Source organism: Pogona vitticeps, chromosome 2, assembly GCF_051106095.1.
Source record: "Pogona vitticeps strain Pit_001003342236 chromosome 2, PviZW2.1, whole genome shotgun sequence".
Lineage (NCBI taxonomy): Eukaryota > Metazoa > Chordata > Lepidosauria > Squamata > Agamidae > Pogona > Pogona vitticeps.
Genome location: NC_135784.1, coordinates 3,996,839 through 4,014,788, shown reverse-complemented (window position 1 = coordinate 4,014,788; position 17,950 = coordinate 3,996,839). Strand labels below are relative to the sequence as shown.

Below are 17,950 nucleotides of genomic sequence, written 5' to 3'. Positions count from 1 at the left end.
AGATCCTGGCTCACCAACTGCGAAACAGTTCTCTCCGTGTGTAATTGAGAGAGGCAGAGGGAGAGACGACTCCATGATCAATGTAAAGGCTAATGTTTTAATTCCAAGTTTGCAACTGCCTTTTTTAAAGACCGAGGTAGGTAATCAGAAACTCCAGGCAAGAGAAAACAACAATGCAAGAAGTAGTAAAACATAATACTGTAATAATAATATTTTTTAAAAAACAGAAAAGAATGTCACTAGAAAAATGCGGTCTCTTGCACAATTAGCTGTATGTTGTGTAGTCGTGGAAAAACAAATCCCTTTCAACCCTGTTGGGCAATTGTGAGGTGTAGCACTGCGGAGACACACCTGTCGTTTGTTTGAAAAGGAGCCATTGCTGCATCTGGATTTATTAGGGCGCATGAATAGAATAAACAGCCATTCCTTTGCATTTCCTCCTCCTGCTGCAGTATTCAAAGATGTTAGGCATTTCTGCTGTTAAAGAGAAACCAGGGATCCGGAGGGGTTCTCTGCCACCGTGACAAAGGCAGGAGGTATTTTTTTGGCCCACTGGGGTGGGACATGCCTGGCAGGGTCTTTTCCCCAAACGAGGCACTTGGCCAGACTCGATCCCACAGTGTCCTGCCAGTGATGGGCTCCCATTGAAATCTGCTCCGTAATTTAAGGTGCAAAAACCACATTTCCAGCCTTGTAGAGAGGGGTATTAAAAAGCGACAAGGTGCTCTCCTAAGAGTAAAAATCCCTTTGGGCACATGCAGAATGTGGAGAAAACAGGGTGCCTGGTTGATCCCAGAAGCAACATAATCTGGGTGGTCCATAAGAAGTGGGTGGACGAATGTTGACAGCCCTGGATTCGCCTGTCGGTGTAGACGGACCCAACCTGAGCATTTGGGCGGTTTATCAACATCTCGTCAGTCATTTCTGTGGCATTGACTTCAAAAGGACCTGCAGGATTCTTGATGACTCGGCCAGAGATAGCAGCCCATTGGGGGGGGGACAGCCTTGCACAAACGTGCAACCCACAGACCCTGTTACCAGCATAAAACAGCACTTCCGGAAGGCTCCAGGACACCAGGCCACTCTGAGCACAAACGATCAGGGGACAACCTCGGCCCCTTGAAAGGCCACAACTCTGGGCTGTGTGTTTCTGATCAAAGGAAATAACCCCCCCCCAACACACACACACTCCATGAATGAGCCCGAAAGCCATACTAGGTCCAAAGCTATCAGGAAGCCATTTCCCATCAGAACTCTCTTCCAGGTGGAGACTCCGGGAGCTGTTGGTGGGATGGATCCAGGAGAAGGTGGAAGGGGTTCCCAGGTCCCTTCTGCTCCTTTCTCAGGAGGCATCAGCTGGAGAGACAGAAGCAAAACAAGAATCCACAGATTCAAGAGGTTATGGAACAAATCCTGCATCACACACAAAAAAAGCTCTTGCTATGGAATGGGAACCCCTGTATCTAAACTTAAAGCAACTTCCTGCAGCCATCAGAAAGGAAAGGGGAGTAAATGCAAAGACCTGCTTCATAGAATTGAAAGGGATCTCCTTGGGGGGTGGGGGGGGTCTATTCTAATCCTTCTGGTCACCTGTGGCATCCTGGATCAGGTTCAAGGTTTTGACACTCACATACAAAGCCCTCCACCATTTGGGCCCATGTTACTTGTCAGAGACTCTCTCCTTAATGCCATCTGCCTGACTCACAAGATCATCTCAGTTGAGGCTCCAGTTGAGGTGACCCCCCCCCCAAGGGAGGCCCATAAATCCTCTACAACAGGGCGGGGGGTTCTTCGTGGTGGCTCCCACTTTATGGAACCAGCTTCCAGAGGAGCTCCACCTAGCCCCCCTCCCTGTGGACTTTCAGGAAGCAATGAAAGACATGGCTTTTCAGGGAGGCTTTCCACACTGACTTTAGCTGACCACCTCCCCCCAACTCCTTTTCCTTTCCCCTCCTCCTCCTCCTCTTCCCTTCCATCCACTCTGGGAGATTAGTTGGTGTCATCTGGTTTTTATTAGAGTTATTGCTGTTGGTTTTAATATCTCTACTTTTATGTTTTGCTTTCTATTTTACGAGTTGTAACCCGCCCAGAGTAGTGCTGTGATACTAATGGGAGTAGGATACAAATTTAATGAACAGACGGACGGACGGGCGGGCGGGCGGGCGGGCAGGCAGGCAGGCAGGCAGGCAAAACCAGAAGGAAGATCTTCTTAACCCCAAGGCGAATCTGGCAGCAAAACTTAGGTGTTCCCTCCCACTTGGCTGTGTCACCAGCTCTGCCGTGCTTCCTCTGGATCCCGAAAGGGCAATTTAATCCATGAGCCCCAGAAGGTGGGCTGCACCCAATCTCCCCTCTCAGGTTACAACGATTTCTTCAGTTATTGGTGGAGGGTGGACTCTCTGACCAAAGAAAGGCTAAGTTTGGAAATCGTCCCTGCTTCTGGGTCACCATGTGGAGGAGCAAAGGACGTGGGAGGGGGAATGGGGGGTGTTGTATTCTTTAGCGCTGCTTCTGAATCTAATCGCTCCCCAAGCTGATCTCTTTATTCCCCATCCCAACCAACTCAGGTGTTGCTGCCTTGAATTACTTTTTAAGAAAGGGCCTTTCACTCACTCGGTGTTGTTCGGTAGCCCTCCTGTTCCTTTCCTGCAAAGACAATGAGAAAGTCAGAGCCACCCCTGAGATAATAATGATTATTCTTATTTACATTGCATCACTGTGTACATCACCTTTCTCCTGTTTTTTTAATTAAAAAAAAAACAACAGCATGACAGGCAGCTAAGAAACATCCCTAAAATCCAAGTAACCCATCAACCATCAGAACCCTTTTTCTCAAATGGCCCAAATTCTGTTATGCAGCTACACCCACCTAAGGGAAATGGAAGACCCTTCTGCGAGCTACACACGAGTAAACCATCTCTGTATGCCCATCAATACTGCACCTCCCAGAATTTCATAGAATAATAAAATAATTTAGTTGCAAGGGGCCTATAAGGCCACAGAATCCAAACCCCTTCTCAATGCAGGAATACAAATCAAGGGAGATCTGCCAGGTGGTTGTCTAAACTTCTCTTGAATGCCTCCAGCATTGGGAACCCTCACCATCTCTCAAGGTCATTGGTTCTATTGTCGTACTGCTCTAACAGGAAATTCTTCCTAATATTCAGCTGAAATTTGGCTCCCGGTAACTTGAGCCCATAATCATGTGCCCTGCACTCTGAGGCGATAGAGAACAGATCTTGCCCCTCCTCTGTAGGACAGCCTTTCAAATATTTGAAAAAGTGCTATCCTATCACCCCTCAGCCTTCTTTTCTTAAGGCTAAAGATGCCCAGTTCTTTCAGCCTTTCCTCATAAGGCTTGGTTTCCAGCCCCCTGATCAACCTCTGAACGTGTTCAACATTGCTGGCATCCTTCTTGAACTATGGTGCCCAGAACTGAGACACCGGACTCAAGATGAAGCCTAACCAGTGCTGAATAACAGGATTTGGAGACGATACGTCTTTTAATGCATCCTAAAATAGGATTTGCCTTTTTTTGTAGCCACATCACACCGTTGGCTCATAGGTATGGTATTCTCAAGAAAGTCCAGCACCCTGGCCAGACAGGTTCTTAGTGGGGGAAGAATGTCTCCCATCCTGGAGTTTTTTTTTTCTGACCACGAGGGAAGAATGGGTAAATCCCAGAAGTTGGGGGTCCACAGAAGACCGTTGATAGGCCTTGGAAGGCCACACTTGCTCTGCTACTCCTATTTATTCTCCTCCTGAAATCAGTTCTGTTTACATAAAACGACGCCAGATGGTCTACTCTCCTCCAGGGCTCCAAAAAGAAAAACAAGTAATAATGGATGGGGCTCAAAACATGCCAAAATCATCATCCTGTTTCGGAAGAAGCAAGTGGGCCGAGCTGAGATGGTAGGATCCTGGCTTCCAACTCCCAAATGTCCGGAGGTCTCCTTTCATTCGGGCTTCAGAGGAGAGGAGCTACCCCCATGCAACCATGTCAAAGTCCCACTCAAAAGATTCAAGGGGGGGGGAGACACACAACTCCCCCAGGAAGATCCCACTCATGGTGCCACAAGTCTTCTTACTCATGGCTCAGTGGATCCAAAGTCTTGATTTTGAGGCCACCAAGAGAGAGGCTCAAAAACAAATCACGCCCGGTACAAGTTCCCCCAAAAGGCCTTCAAGTGTGATCAGGATCTGGGCCGAATTTAGACCTGGGCCGAATTTAGACCAGCCCTTTCTAGCCCCTGAAGTCTGGCCTTGGGACACTGCCTGACCATCGCTGATTCCACCCCTTGGAAGGACAAGTCTACTGCTGTTGTGGTTTTCCCAGGCCTGAGGGTGGAACCGATGGCCTCTTGGTGGCCCCTGGTCCATCTTCAGAATACTGTTTACAAAGGAGGGAAGGATTTGAGGCTGGATCAAGATACGCAGAACCCATAAATTATGTTCACGGCCCTCCATATGATTAAGCCTATTCCAAACATGCATTATTCTATTATACGGACCCAGGAACTGACGCGTTGCTGGTTTGTTTGCTTGCTTCTCATATGAAGGGTCTCCTCGTAACTGGAAGCCTTAAAGTGCAGCTTATTTAGCTTCCATTGGAAAGCTTTTTTTTTTTTAGCCTGGCTGGAGAGAACTTTTAGGGACAGAGGTGAGAGGCTCCTGGTCACCGTCGTTTCTTGCGGTTTCCAGATGCCATGGCTAGAAAAGTTCCACTGACATATGGAATGATTTTCATACCCAGAACCTGATAAAGTTACAACCCCAGGTGCTCTCCTCTTGGGGTGGATGCTGGGAGAGCCCTGGGAGAAGACGTCCTTACTGGGTGGAAGGTGAAGATGCAGTCCAAAAATAAGAGTAAGTTCTCTGGGGTCAAAGCCAAGGTCAAAAGAGGGAAAGCAAGGTCTACTTACGGATGCAGAAGACAGCCCCAGTCACGAGAAGGATCAGGACAGCCACGGCTCCCAAGATGCATCCCACGAGGAGCCCAACGGAGGCTGCAAATGGGGGATGAAAAAGGCATAATGAATGGGAATGAAACCCCCCCCCCCCGCCATTCAGAAATATATAAAATCTCCCCCAGTTGTGCTGATACGCTTTTGAGTAACCTAGGCTCAGGTATGCATGTGGGTCTGTCGTGTCCAAGAACAGCCTTCCCCTCCTCGCTTTGGTGGAGCCAAAGTTGAGTGGAAAGTTGGCCAAGGCCTCTTCTTGGATTGTAGGTCTCTCACCCTGGGGGTGGGGGATATAGGAGCACATTGGAGAACACATGCCCCCCCAGCTGTTGTCCCCTGTGATGCTGCTGAGCTGAGTTCCACGTTAGAGACCCTCCATTCTCCCAGTGGGGGAGAAATGCCTCTCGAAGGCACCTTCCCACCCAATCCTTCAGTCTCCCATTGAACCTCTCACCAGGTGCCTTCCAGGCCACATCCAGAGGTTCAGACAAGCCGTCGTGTTCCACGTGGCACCGGTAGAGGTCCCTCTCCTCAGGGTTGATCTCGATGCTCAGCCAGGTATAGTAGGTCCCATCCGAATTGGGGGAAACACCCCCACGGTAGGTCTCCGCTTCCAAGCTCTCCCCGTCCTTGATCCACGTGGCCTCAATCTCCTTGGGGTAGAAGCCGTAGGCCTGGCAAGTGAGCCTCTCTAAGCCACCGTAGCTCGCTTTTGATGCCACTGTCACCACTGGAGGCTCTGTAGGGGGAAGAAAGAGGACACCACGGGCATCAAACGGACACCCAGCCCTTATCCACAGAAGGGTGGATGTGCCATTTTTGGGGTCGGGAATGTTCAGCTTCCAGATCTTTAGACCATCCATTCCGAGAAGCCTGGACTTTGAGCATCGGGGACATTTAGAGAATCAGATATTCCATATCCGTGGAGTTAGAATTACATCATCCTCTGCCATCCTGGCCTTAAGTTAGAATGTTTAAGTATTCTGCCTCTAAAAACACTCCCAAAGGATCGAAAACAACTCCAAAAACTCTGGAAAAAAATATACTGAGTGCTTGAGGTCAGTCATGGTGTCCCCATATCAGATCTTCGAAAGTGACTTTTAAAAATATAACACTTTCCTGTCAATTTGGTATCACATCTGGACCCGAACTGGCTGCTGTAGTTCCTTACAGTGTGACAAAGAGTAAAAAAAAAAAAATAACTGACAGCACTCTTAGTTCACACATATTTGTCTACTTTCAAAAAAGGGTTGATAAGAATGGGTCTGTTCCTCTTAAAATGGTTTTTTACCTTATGATGTGAGGGTGAAGTGCAATCAATAAAATCTCCTTAAATAATCGCAAACATTTAAAGATACATTTTTTTAAAAAAAAATTAAAATATTATAGCACCTTAAAGGTGATAGGCGATACCTTTATAGACCACTTATATTTGTTTTTTTTAAAAAATCATACAATTTGCAATTTTCATGGGTAAATCCCACTTCTTCAAAGCAAGCACCAAAGGTACAAAAATGGTCCTTATTCTGAAGAATATTGCATATTGTATGATTTCTTCTTCTTGCATAACGTATAATTTTAAAAAATCTTTTATTAATGGCATATAAAGGTATGGCCTACCACCTGTTCTTGCATTTGCATTTTGTACTGGCCACATGGCTCCCGCTTTTTATTTCAATAGCTTATTAAAACACACCTAGTGAACTAGACAGCCTTGATCTTTATTTAATCCCTCAGGAACACACTGGAATTTGTGTATGTAGCCTACACCTGCTATCTTCAGCTCTAGCCTCCTTCCCCCCCCACTCCTGCCCTCTTAGTTATTGAAGAGTCAAGTGTCACATCCGAGCTCCTTCTCAATCTCACCTGTCCTGAGGAGAGTCTCCTTCCCGTAGTCCAGGTACTTCTGCAGCCACTTGATACAGTCTCCTTCCAGGAAGTTCTTCCGGCCCTCGGTCCAGACCCGGTCGGCCTCCCACCGTCTCTTGGTCACCTGGGCTCTGGAGTCAGCGGCTGTCCAAGTGAGAGTCTCCTTGTCCAGGCTGAGGAAATCCTTCCCGTCATAGCCAAACTGGGAGTGGCCCCCTTTGCGCCCATCCGTGTCCAGTTCACAGCCGTGCATCCATTGCCAGACGTGGAGCCCTGGGAGACAGACAGAGAGACACGAGCACTGTGTGATTCCACAATGCAAACCAAGGTGGTCACACCTTTATTCAGCGGAACGAAAGGGCATCAAAAGGGCATCCAAGCTTTCAAGATCTCCAGATCTTTTCATCAAGGGCTACACAATGGCTACACAACACTTGCCTATTTTGTGTGTAGACACAGGGAATCTCTTTCATCTCCATTTTAGAGAATGTTTAATACCACCAGAATTTTTAACCCTAGAAATATTTCAGCCGTGGGTTTCCTGCATCAATTGGGGTTGGCCTATGTCGGTTTATCAGCTGTTTAAAATCTGAGGCTCCGTCGGTTTCGAGTGTCAAGGGAGATGTTCCTTATTACCAATTCTAGGTGGCTTTTTCTGTTTTGGGGAAACCACACCATATTCTGAGCTTTCAGAAGCAGACCTTCTACATGCAGAGGAAATTAGGTTTCGATAAATGTTGCCTCCCAGCACCTCTCTGATCTGCTGCCTTGTGACAACAGCCATCGTGTGAGATGGCTACTCAGGAGAATGGGAGTTGTAATCCAGCACATACAGAGGGGGCCAAGTTGCAGAAAGCTAGCCATGTTGTAGGAGAAGTAGAAAGCAAGCGCGCATGCGCGCATGCGCGCAGACACACACACACACACACACACACACACACACACACACACACACACACACACACACACACACGTTCCAAAACCCATTTTGGGTTGTTTTTTTAAAATGGCTATTCATGGCCTTGTCCAGGCCCACTTCGGTAGTGGGGGGGGGGGGTCTACGGACCCAAAGCCCACTGAGACTGCCTTTTATTTTATTTTTATTTTATTTCCATCTGCTGAATCAGATGTTTTGGCAACTCAGCAAACAAGAGTGTCTCTGGGTCACTCCTGGCAAATAGGAAAACAAGAGGAACAGCCGCGTTCATCCAGGGGAAAATTTGCAAGTGGGTGATACTTTTTGATACCATCACTCTTTGGGGATTCTCGGGTTTGTAGTCGGACAGTCCCTTTTCCTTGCCCTCCAGACACGCCACCTTCCCCTCCACTCACCCCGGCTGTGGTTGAAGCGGCTCCACAGGGTCACCCGGAAGTAAAGCTCCCAGCTGCGAGAGAGCTGCGTCTGCCAGTCCCAGTACTGGGGGTCCTCCTGTTCCACCTTCCGGATCCAGGGCGCACGGGGCAGGTCCCTCCTGGTGTCGCTGTCGTACCGGACAAACTGCTGGTCGTCCAAGTAGCCCACAATGGTGAAATGAGGCAGCCCTTGGCTGGGCTCCGACACCCCGGTGAAAAAATAATGCAAGGTGTGGTGGGCGTGGGAGGAGGTAAAGGGATCTGCAAAGTGGGGAGAGCAAAGGAAAAAAAGGGGGGGGGTGGGAAGCATTAGGGGACAATGCGCCAGTTGCAGCTCCTGATCCCATAGCAGCCAACTCCCAACAGCCAAAATCAAGTGGTGGGGCTTCGAGAAGCCCACGCGGAACATTTGGGGAGGGGGAGTCTTACTGCAGTGAAACATCAACGTGACAGGAGAAATGGTATACAAAATATTTATTAAGTGATACAAACAAGATGACCACTAAATCAGTGGCCAAATTCCTCCTTTCTGCCCAAAGAATAAGAAAAACAATCTTAACCTCTATCTAACCCTGTCATTAAAAAAAAAAAAACATTGTATGGGTATTCTATTTTACCAATTAATACTGTTTTAGCTGTTTTGAACTGTTTTAATCACTTCCATTTATTTTAAATACTCTGTGTGTGTGTGTGTGTGTGTGTGTGTGTGTGTGTGTGTGTGTGTGTGTGTGTGTGTGTATATATATATATATATATACACACACACACACACACACACAGAAAAATTATAACAATTGTTATTCTGCAAGATGGGAAAAATATAACAATAAATCAAATAGAAAAAAAAGGGAAGAGGTTTTCAACTTTGTTTCCTTCAATACTGTAATAATTTACTATTTGGCTTTTAAGTTTGTTTCTTTTCATACCGTAAGCTGCTCTGGGTCCCTTAAGGCGGCATGCAATAAATAACAAATAAATTATTCCAACATGTTTTGTAGCACTTTAAAAGAGATAAAACGGTATTCCATGATGTAGGATTTTGTGGTGTGGCTTCCACTTCCCGGCACTTCCTCCTGATTTTACTTACCCTTCCTGGGGGGGGGGGTGTCTTAAGCTCAATGGTGTGACTTTCAGTGGGAAAGCTCTTCGGAGAAGTGGCTGGTGTTGAATTTCTTTTTTCCTCTATTGCACAAGAGTAACGTGACTTTGTGCGCAATAGAAAAACAAAAGAAACACCAGGCAGCCATGTCTCGTTTATCTTTATTAGGTGTCATGGTTGAGTTAAGTAACCTGAACTGGGGTTTCCAGGTATGTGAACTATTTCAAGAGGAGTTTAATCGGTGCCACCGCCCCTCACACATGCAAGTAGCCCGGGAAAGATTCGAACCCAGGCCTCCAAAGACAGCGACGCTTCCTGGAACGAGCAAAATATAAGGGGAAGCCACGTTCGGGACGATCCCCTGCCGGAGGGCTTGCAATACACGCGTCAGGCAACGGGGCATTCATTCGCACAACGGGAGAGCGACAGGGGGCACGATGCCCCTCTCTGGCTGACCCGGGGCTGAGTTCAGATCCTGCTCCCCACCCCTCCCGAGAGGGACTCACCTCCAGCCAGCAGGAGGGCTGCTGCCCCCAGGAGCCACCGAGCCCCGGAAAGACCACGCATCCAGGCAGGAAAGCGGCCACCCGGCCTCCTGCCTCCAAACCCACCCGTCGCTCCCCGCCGCGCCTCCGCTTGTTCGTGGGAAGGGCCGCTCGGCAGGCGGAGGAGCTGACGGCCGCTGCGATTGGCCGGGAAACGCCTTTCAGCCAATGAGAAAAAAGGGTCACAGGCGCGCCTGCCTCTCTGACGCAAGCGGTCGCTGGGGAGATCTAGGCCGGGCCGCCACCCAGAAGGCGGAGGGGGAGAATTTCGGAAGAAGTCACGTGAGTTTCCTCCGCCTTCGGCTTAAGCTCTCTGTGGACAGCAACCTCCCTTCCCGACTCACGAGAAGCCAGAAGCCTGGGTCCCAAGAGCGTCATGAACCCGCTTCCAGCATCTTCCTTGAAATTGCTCTTTTTAGGAATCCCGTGACTTTCCTGGATCAAGTAACATAGGTACTCTGAACATGCACAGAGCGCTTTTCTCCCCCCCCATGAATTCTGCTGTGAGAAGGGACCCCTGCTCGTGTGTGTGTGTGTGTGTGTGTGTGTGTGTGTGTGTGTGTGTGTGTGTGGTGTTATATATAGGGGTTATACTGTATACAATATACTGTATATTGTTGTTGTTGTCCAGACATGACATTCATCTTTAGCGCTGCTTTTTAAAACTTCATTTCAGATCTTAGTGGATAGTTGTCTTACTCTCTGAGTAATGGCTTCCCAAGGGCTGAGACGCAAATTCTCCCCCTCCCCCCAGATTTTTTTTTGGAGAGGGCTTCTTCCTTCAACCTCAAAACCAGGAAAGCCCCACCAGCAGCCGTGGAAGGGAGAATAAGGGAAGTGACCGTGGAAGGGCCGAGAAGGCGGAAGCATGAAAGCTGGACCAGAGAAGCGCAGGGGAAACCCAGAACGACTCTGCTTCGTCTTTCCCCTGCCGTGGAGATCCGGTGGACTCGATCCTTTTCTTGACCCCCAAGCAGGAGGCAGGACAAGATGTGGCTTGGGGGGAAAAAAAGTGGGGGGAGACCTCTTTCCAAAATGAAATTGACGGGAGGGAGGGAGGATCTGAGGGAAGGAGGGGGGAGAAAGAGGCGGGTGGGGTCCGCAGGAGGTGCGATTCCCCCCAAGGCAAAACAGAATATTTGCCTATAGAAAGAGGGATGCAGCTTTTGAGCTTGTGGTCCTGCAAGGGTTAAAAAGGGCATCCGGAGACTGGCTTCCTACATCCAAGGAGACCCCTTCGTCTGCAATGCATGGTCTCTGGAATGGAAGGGGGGCTCTCCGAGGAGAGACCACCCTCTTCTTTTGGGTCTGGATGCAGGAAGGGGGCAAAACGTTCACCGACCTTCCCGTCGTTTCCCCCTCCCCCAAAAAATCACCTCCCTCCTGCTTGCAGGAGTGGGTGCTTCTCCAGAGGCAAAGCTACTTTTCCAAATGTTACGTTGTGGGTGCAGACACGACAATTGCTTTAGCATACCATTCTTTATTCCAAAGATGGCATGACATACACAAGCCACACGTTCAATAAATACCCATAACTCCGCTCCCCCCCCAATCAAGTCCTCTAGGCATCACCTCATTACAAGGTCCACCTGTCTCCTGCAGCTGTCAGAAACCTCCTTTAAAGTGCCCGATTCATTACACTGAAAGTCTGCCTGGTTTTTGCTCCGGCCCTTCTCTCCCCAAACCCTGGTTTCTCCCTTGATTGAGCTGGGAAGGAGGCGCAGGGCCAGCCGGAAAAGTTAAGTGCCCTTCAAAACTTGTGGCTTGGAATTGCCACTGTGAGTTATAACACTTCTGTCTGAAAACAACTGACTGGGTATACCGCAGATCAAGGTTACAGATTTTGTAAACATTTTTGTCAGCTAAATGTTTGTATATTTTTTATTGTATCCTCTCTAACAGCATTAATATGAATCACTTTAAAATACGGTACAGTGTTTCCTTAAAAACAAGACATGGTCTTCTATTAATTTTTGCTCCAAAAATGTATTAGGGCTTTTCATGGGATGTTTTATTTTTTAAAAAATGTACAACCATCTACATTTATTCAAATACAGTCATGTCAACTTCTTCTGGTTGCTGCCCAATGGTGGAGGGCGGGTTTTACTTAACTGAAGCTTATTTTTTTTGGTTACAGCTTATATTATGAGCATCCTGAAAAATCATGTTGTTGTCCACACTGAAGACAAATACAATCTGTCCTCTGTCCAGCTCCCTGATTTTGCTGCTTTCGAGACTGCCTCTTTGCCTCGGCCTGCTGGACAAGGGTCTCTTCAAAATGGGGGAGGCCACAATGCACCGCCTGCCTCCGGGCTGAATGCTCAGAGGTCAAGGTTTCCCATCTGTTGAGGTCTATTCCTAAGGCCTTCAGATCCCGCTTGCAGATATCCTTGTATCGCAGCCGTGGTCTCCCTCTGAGGCAATTTCCCTGCAGTAATTCTCCTATTTGGAACTCCTCTCCTATTTGGAACTTTGTCCTTCCAGGTGATACCAAAAAATGCGTCGGAGACAACGCATATGGAACATGTTCACCTTCCACTCCTGCCGTCCACAAATGATCTAGGACTCACTGCAGTACATGAGTGTACTCAGGACACAAGCTCTATAGACCAGGATCTTGGTATATGCTGTCAGCTTATTAAGCCATGGTCTCTGTGAGTCTAGAGTAGGGGTCCCCAACCTTTTTAACCCTGCAGACTGGCTGGAGGAGGCGGGGCACTTGCTCATGCTCATGCACATGCATGAAGAAGCACACATGCTCTTGCATGGGTACACGTGCATTTGTGCACATGCGCAAAAGAGCAGGAGGGTGTGCATGCCATGCGCAAATGGTGGTGCGGTGCTCATGCAGGCATGCATGTTCATGCACATGTGCAAAGGGGCTGAGCATGTGGGGAGTGCATGTGGGGGAGAGGTCTGTCTCCACAGCCTGGTCCAGCTCAGGCTGCAGACCGGGGGTTGGGGACCTCTGGTCTAGAGAACATGGTAGCTGCTTTGCCAATGCATTTATCCAGCTCGACATCTAGAGAGAGTCGCAGATCATTGAGCCAAGATACTCAAAATTATAAACAACCTCCAATTGTTGCGTGGAGATGGTGAGTCCATGCCCTGGACCATGACTTGTCTTTTCTACAGGCTGATTGTTACTCCAAAGTCTTGGCAGGCCTTGCTAAAATGATTCATGAGCTGTTGGAGGTCTTCAGCAGAGTGGGGCAACAACAGCTGCATCATCGGCAAAGAGGAAGTCCCACATGCATTTCAGCCGGACTTTGGTCTTCGCTCTCAATCTAGAGAGATTAAAGAGCTTTCTATCTGATCTAGTCCAGGCACAGAAGACACATACAGTACACCTTCCTGCCAGGCACAAGGGAAACTGGCTGGGCTCTTTTCCAAGTCAAGGGAGCTTTCATCAATTGCCCCTCCATGTCCTGAAAGGCAGAATTCATCGCACTAAATCACACAGAAACACCACCACCAGAAGGATCTGCCCTCTGAGCCCCATCAGAGTCCCATGTAGATGAAATCAAGAGGAATCTGAAAGAGGGGAAACCAAGGGGATCCGGAGCTCTTCCAACCCATGTCAGGGGTGGGATGGCTCTGGAGGCAGAAAGTCTATCCTGATCTGTTTCTCTTGCCTTGGGGGGGCAGACTTCAGATCCCCCTCCCTCCTTCCCAGGCCTGCCCTCTGCCCCTTGGTCCTGACTTCCTAACCACCAATGTCCCCTCTCCCCTTAGACCAGAGGAGTCCCTAGACCCAATTCCCACCCTTGTCCACCTCCCTCTTGCCCTCTTCCGTCCCCAAGGGTCAAGGGGAGTCCCTAAAACTGCCTTTTGGTCATCATCATCAATTTAGAACTGCAGAGCTGGAAGGGACCCAGAGGGCCCCTTGAGTTCAGCCCCTGTCAGGGAGGCCCATTTACAGCGTTTCTGAACTGCCTGTGTATGCATACATGTGCTTCTGCTCACCCACCAATGTTTGTCCCTGCTTTGCTTCACTCCAATAACCGTGACAGCATCTGTGACAACCCAGAGTGGAGGTGTCCCCCTTTACTATAGCATGCAAGTTCCACACTCCGTTTGTCACCACTTTCTGCAGGCCCCTAAGCAACCACTTACACCAGATGCTAATGCTTGGGGCTCATAAGAAGAAACATATGATTCTTTCTCCTTTCTGGACCCAATGAACACATCAGCACCATGATAGTAAAAATAGTAATATTCTTAGAATCACAGCACTGGAAGAGACCTTCTGGATCATCTAAGCCCTGCCCCGTGTCAAGGAAGCCCAGTTGGGGATTTGAACTCCCAACCTTTGGCTCCACAAGTAAGCTATCTAAACCGCTGAGCTATCCAGCAGTTTCCCACCTCCTTGTTGAAGAGACAGACTGCTGGAAACGCTCCCCTGGCTGGTAATGTGCTCTGAATAGAGGTCTTCGAATCCTGTCTGGTGTGGCTGAGAAGGCCAATTCGTGAGTGACCATCCCTTTCGCACGGAAAGCATCCTTCCCTTCTCTCTTGCTCCCTGGACTTTCTTTTAAGGAATGGAAACACAGCCGGGTGGGGTGGGGGGGAGAAGCAGCCATTTCCTTTATATGCTGCAGCCCTTCAGGCCAGGAATCACTCAAGAATTCAACGTGGGGAAGCCAGGCAGAAGGTTTAGCTGCCAAGCAAATCTGCCCAAAAAGGAGGGGGGGGGAGAGGGAGAAGTTGCTTTCCTTCCAAGGCACCTCCAGACAAACCAGAAAGGGTTCATTTCCCCATCTGCTTATAGCAAGAAATGGATGTTTTTCTGGGGGGGGGGGCAGCTTCACTGACAAGAAGCAAAGCTGAGAGGGATAAGAGTAACCCTCTGCCTCCCCCTCCAAAGGCCTGTGTTTTCCCCTCTTCTCTCTTCCTCTCTCCTGCCCCATTTCTCCCCCCCTCCCTTCCTCTCCACCTGTTGGCAAGACAACAGGTGCGGGGCGGGGGGGGGGGAACCTAGAGCTAGGAAGGTGGTAGAGGAGCTCCTCCCTTTGGGAAACATCAGGATATGTATTTGTTCAGAGAAGGGAGAGGAGGAGAATCTTATTCCTCTGATTTATCCCCCCTTTTTGTTCCTGCCTCTTTCATGGATTGCTGCCTTGTCGTGGCGAAGGGGCTTGAGTAACTCAGAGAAGCTATGGGCTATGCCGTGCAGGGACACCCAAGACGGACAGGACATAGTGGAGAGTTCCGACTAAACGCAATCCACCTGGAGTAGGAAATGGCAAGCCACTCCAGTATCTTTGCCAAGAACGCCCCATGATCAGAAACAAAAGGCTAAAAGATATGACGCTGGAAGATGGGCCCCTCAGGTCGGAAGGCGTCCAACATGCTACTGAGGAAGAGTGGAGGACAAGTACAAGTAGCTCCAGAGCTAATGAAGTGGTTGGGCCAAAGCCGAAAGGACGCTCAGCTGTGGACGTGCCTGGAAGTGAAAGGAAAATCCAATGCTGCAAAGAAAAATACTGCATAGGAACCTGGAATGTAAGATCTATGAATGTTGGGAAGCTGGAGGTGGTCAAACAGGAGATGGCAAGAATAAACATCGACATCCTGGGCATCAGTGAACTAAAATGGACAGGAATGGGCGAATTCAGCTCAGATGATTATCATATCTACTATTGTGGGCAAGAATCCCGTAGAAGGAATGGAGTAGCCCTCATAGTCAACAAAAGAGTGGGAAAAGCTGTAATGGGATACAATCTCAAAAATGATAGAATGATGTCAATACGAATCCAAGGCAGACCATTCAACATCACAATAATCCAAGTTTATGCACCAACCAGCATTGCTGAGGAGACTGAAATTGAACAATTCTATGAAGATTTACAACACCTTCTAGAACTGACACCAAAGAAAGATGTTCTTCTCATTCTAGGGGACTGGAATGCTAAAGTAGGGAGCCAAGAGATAAAAGGAACAACAGGGAAGTTTGGCCTTGGAGTTCAGAACGAAGCAGGACAAAGGCTAATAGAGTTCTGTCAAGAGAATAAGCTGGTCATCACAAACACTCTTTTCCAACAACACAAGAGGCGACTCTATACATGGAAATCACCAGATGGGCAATATCGAAATCAGATTGATTATATTCTCTGCAGCCAAAGATGGAGAAGTTCTATACAGTCAGCAAAAACAAGACCTGGAGCTGACTGCGGTTCTGATCATCAGCTTCTCATAGCAAAATTCAAGCTTAGACTGAAGAGAGTAGGAAAAACCACTGGGCTAGTCAGGTATAATCTAAACCAAATCCCTTATGAATACACAGTGGAAGTAAAGAACAGATTTAAGGAACTAGATTTGGTGGACAGAGTGCCTGAAGAACTTTGGATAGAGGCTCGTAACATTGTCCAGGAGGCAGCAACGAAAACCATCCCAAAGAAAAGGAAATGCAAGAAAGCAAAGTGGCTGTCCAACGAGGCCTTAGAAATAGCAGAGAGGAGAAGGGAAGCAAAATGCAAGGGAGATAGGGAAAGTTACAGAAACTTGAATGCAGACTTCCAAAGAATAGCAAGGAGAGACAAGAGGGCCTTCTTAAATGAACAATGCAAAGAAATAGAGGAAGATAACAGAAAAGGAAAGACCAGAGATCTGTTCAGGAAAATTGGACATATTAGAGGAACATTTTGCGCAAAGATGAACATGATAAAAGACAAAAATGGGAGGGACCTAACAGAAGCAGAAGACGTCAAGAAGAGGTGGCAAGAATACACAGAGGAATTATATCAGAAAGATTTGGATATCCCGGACAACCCAGACAATGTAGTTGCTGACCTTGAGCCAGACATCCTGGAGAGCGAAGTCAAGTGGGCCTTAGAAAGCCTGGCTAACAACAAGGCCAGTGGAGGTGATGGCATTCCAGTTGAACTATTTAAAATCTTGAAAGATGATGCTGTTAAGGTGCTACATTCAATATGCCAGCAAGTTTGGAAAACTCAACAGTGGCCAGAGGATTGGAAAAGATCAGTCTACATCCCAATCCCAAAGAAAGGCAGTGCCAAAGAATGCTCCAACTACCGTACAATTGCACTCATTTCGCACGCTAGCAAGGTTATGCTCAAAATCCTCCAAGGTAGGCTTCAGCAGTATGTGGACCGAGAACTCCCAGAAGTACAAGCTGGATTCCGAAGAGGCAGAGGAACTCGAGACCAAATTGCTAACTTGCGCTGGATTATGGAGAAAGCCAGAGAGTTCCAGAAAAATATCTACTTCTGCTTCATTGACTATGCGAAAGCCTTTGACTGTGTGGACCACAGCAAACTATGGCAAGTTCTTAAAGAAATGGGAGTGCCTGACCACTTTATCTGTCTCCTGAGAAACCTATATGTGGGACAGGAAGCAACAGTTAGAACTGGTCATGGAACAACTGAGTGGTTCAAAATTGGGAAAGGAGTACGACAAGGCTGTATATTGTCCCCCAGCTTATTTAACTTATATGCGGAATACATCATGCGGAAGGCTGGACTGGAGGAATCCCAAGCTGGAATTAAGATCGCAGGAAGAAATATCAACAACCTCCGATATGCAGATGATACCACTCTGATGGCAGAAAGTGAGGAGGAATTAAAGAACCTTGTAATGAGAGTGAAAGAGGAAAGTGCAAAAAACGGTCTGAAACTCAACATCAAAAAAACTAAGATCATGGCCACTGGTCCCATCACCTCCTGGGAAATAGAAGGGGAAGATATGGAGGCAGTGTCAAATTTTATCTTCCTGGGCTCCATGATCACTGCAGATGGAGACAGCAGCCCTGAAATTAAAAGGCGCCTTCTTCTTGGGAGGAAAGCGATGACAAATCTTGACAGCATCTTGAAAAGCAGAGACATCACCTTGCCAACAAAAGTCCGAATAGTCAAAGCTGTGGTTTTTCCTGTCGTGATGTATGGAAGTGAGAGCTGGACCATAAAGAAAGCAGACCGCCAAAGAATTGATGCCTTTGAATTGTGGTGCTGGAGGAGGCTCTTGAGAATCCCCTGGACTGCAAGGAGAACAAACCTATCAGTTCTAAAGGAAATCAACCCTGAATGCTCACTTGAAGGACAGATCCTGAAGCTGAGGCTCCAGTACTTTGGCCATCTCATGAGAAGAAAAGAGTCCTTGGA

General features: G+C 48.0%; 1 protein-coding gene across 2 annotated transcripts; it reads right to left on the bottom strand.

The window, feature by feature from the left end:
- Positions 1–77: 77 nt before the first annotated feature.
- LOC144587263 (major histocompatibility complex class I-related protein 1-like) lies at positions 78–9,952 on the bottom strand. 2 transcript variants are annotated; one of them, XM_078387303.1, is made up of 7 exons: positions 9,792–9,952; positions 8,166–8,447; positions 6,831–7,106; positions 5,419–5,703; positions 4,923–5,006; positions 2,588–2,646; positions 78–1,356 (listed from the first exon to the last, which is right to left on the bottom strand). In XM_078387303.1, the coding sequence occupies exons 1-6, from the start codon at positions 9,850–9,852 to the stop codon at positions 2,606–2,608; spliced, it is 1,029 nt and encodes a 342-aa protein (XP_078243429.1). In that variant the 5' UTR covers positions 9,853–9,952; the 3' UTR covers positions 78–1,356; positions 2,588–2,605. The 2 variants fall into 2 exon arrangements, with proteins under 2 accessions (XP_078243429.1, XP_078243428.1); XM_078387302.1 differs by having other exon boundaries at positions 2,614–2,646.
- Positions 9,953–17,950: the final 7,998 nt, after the last annotated feature.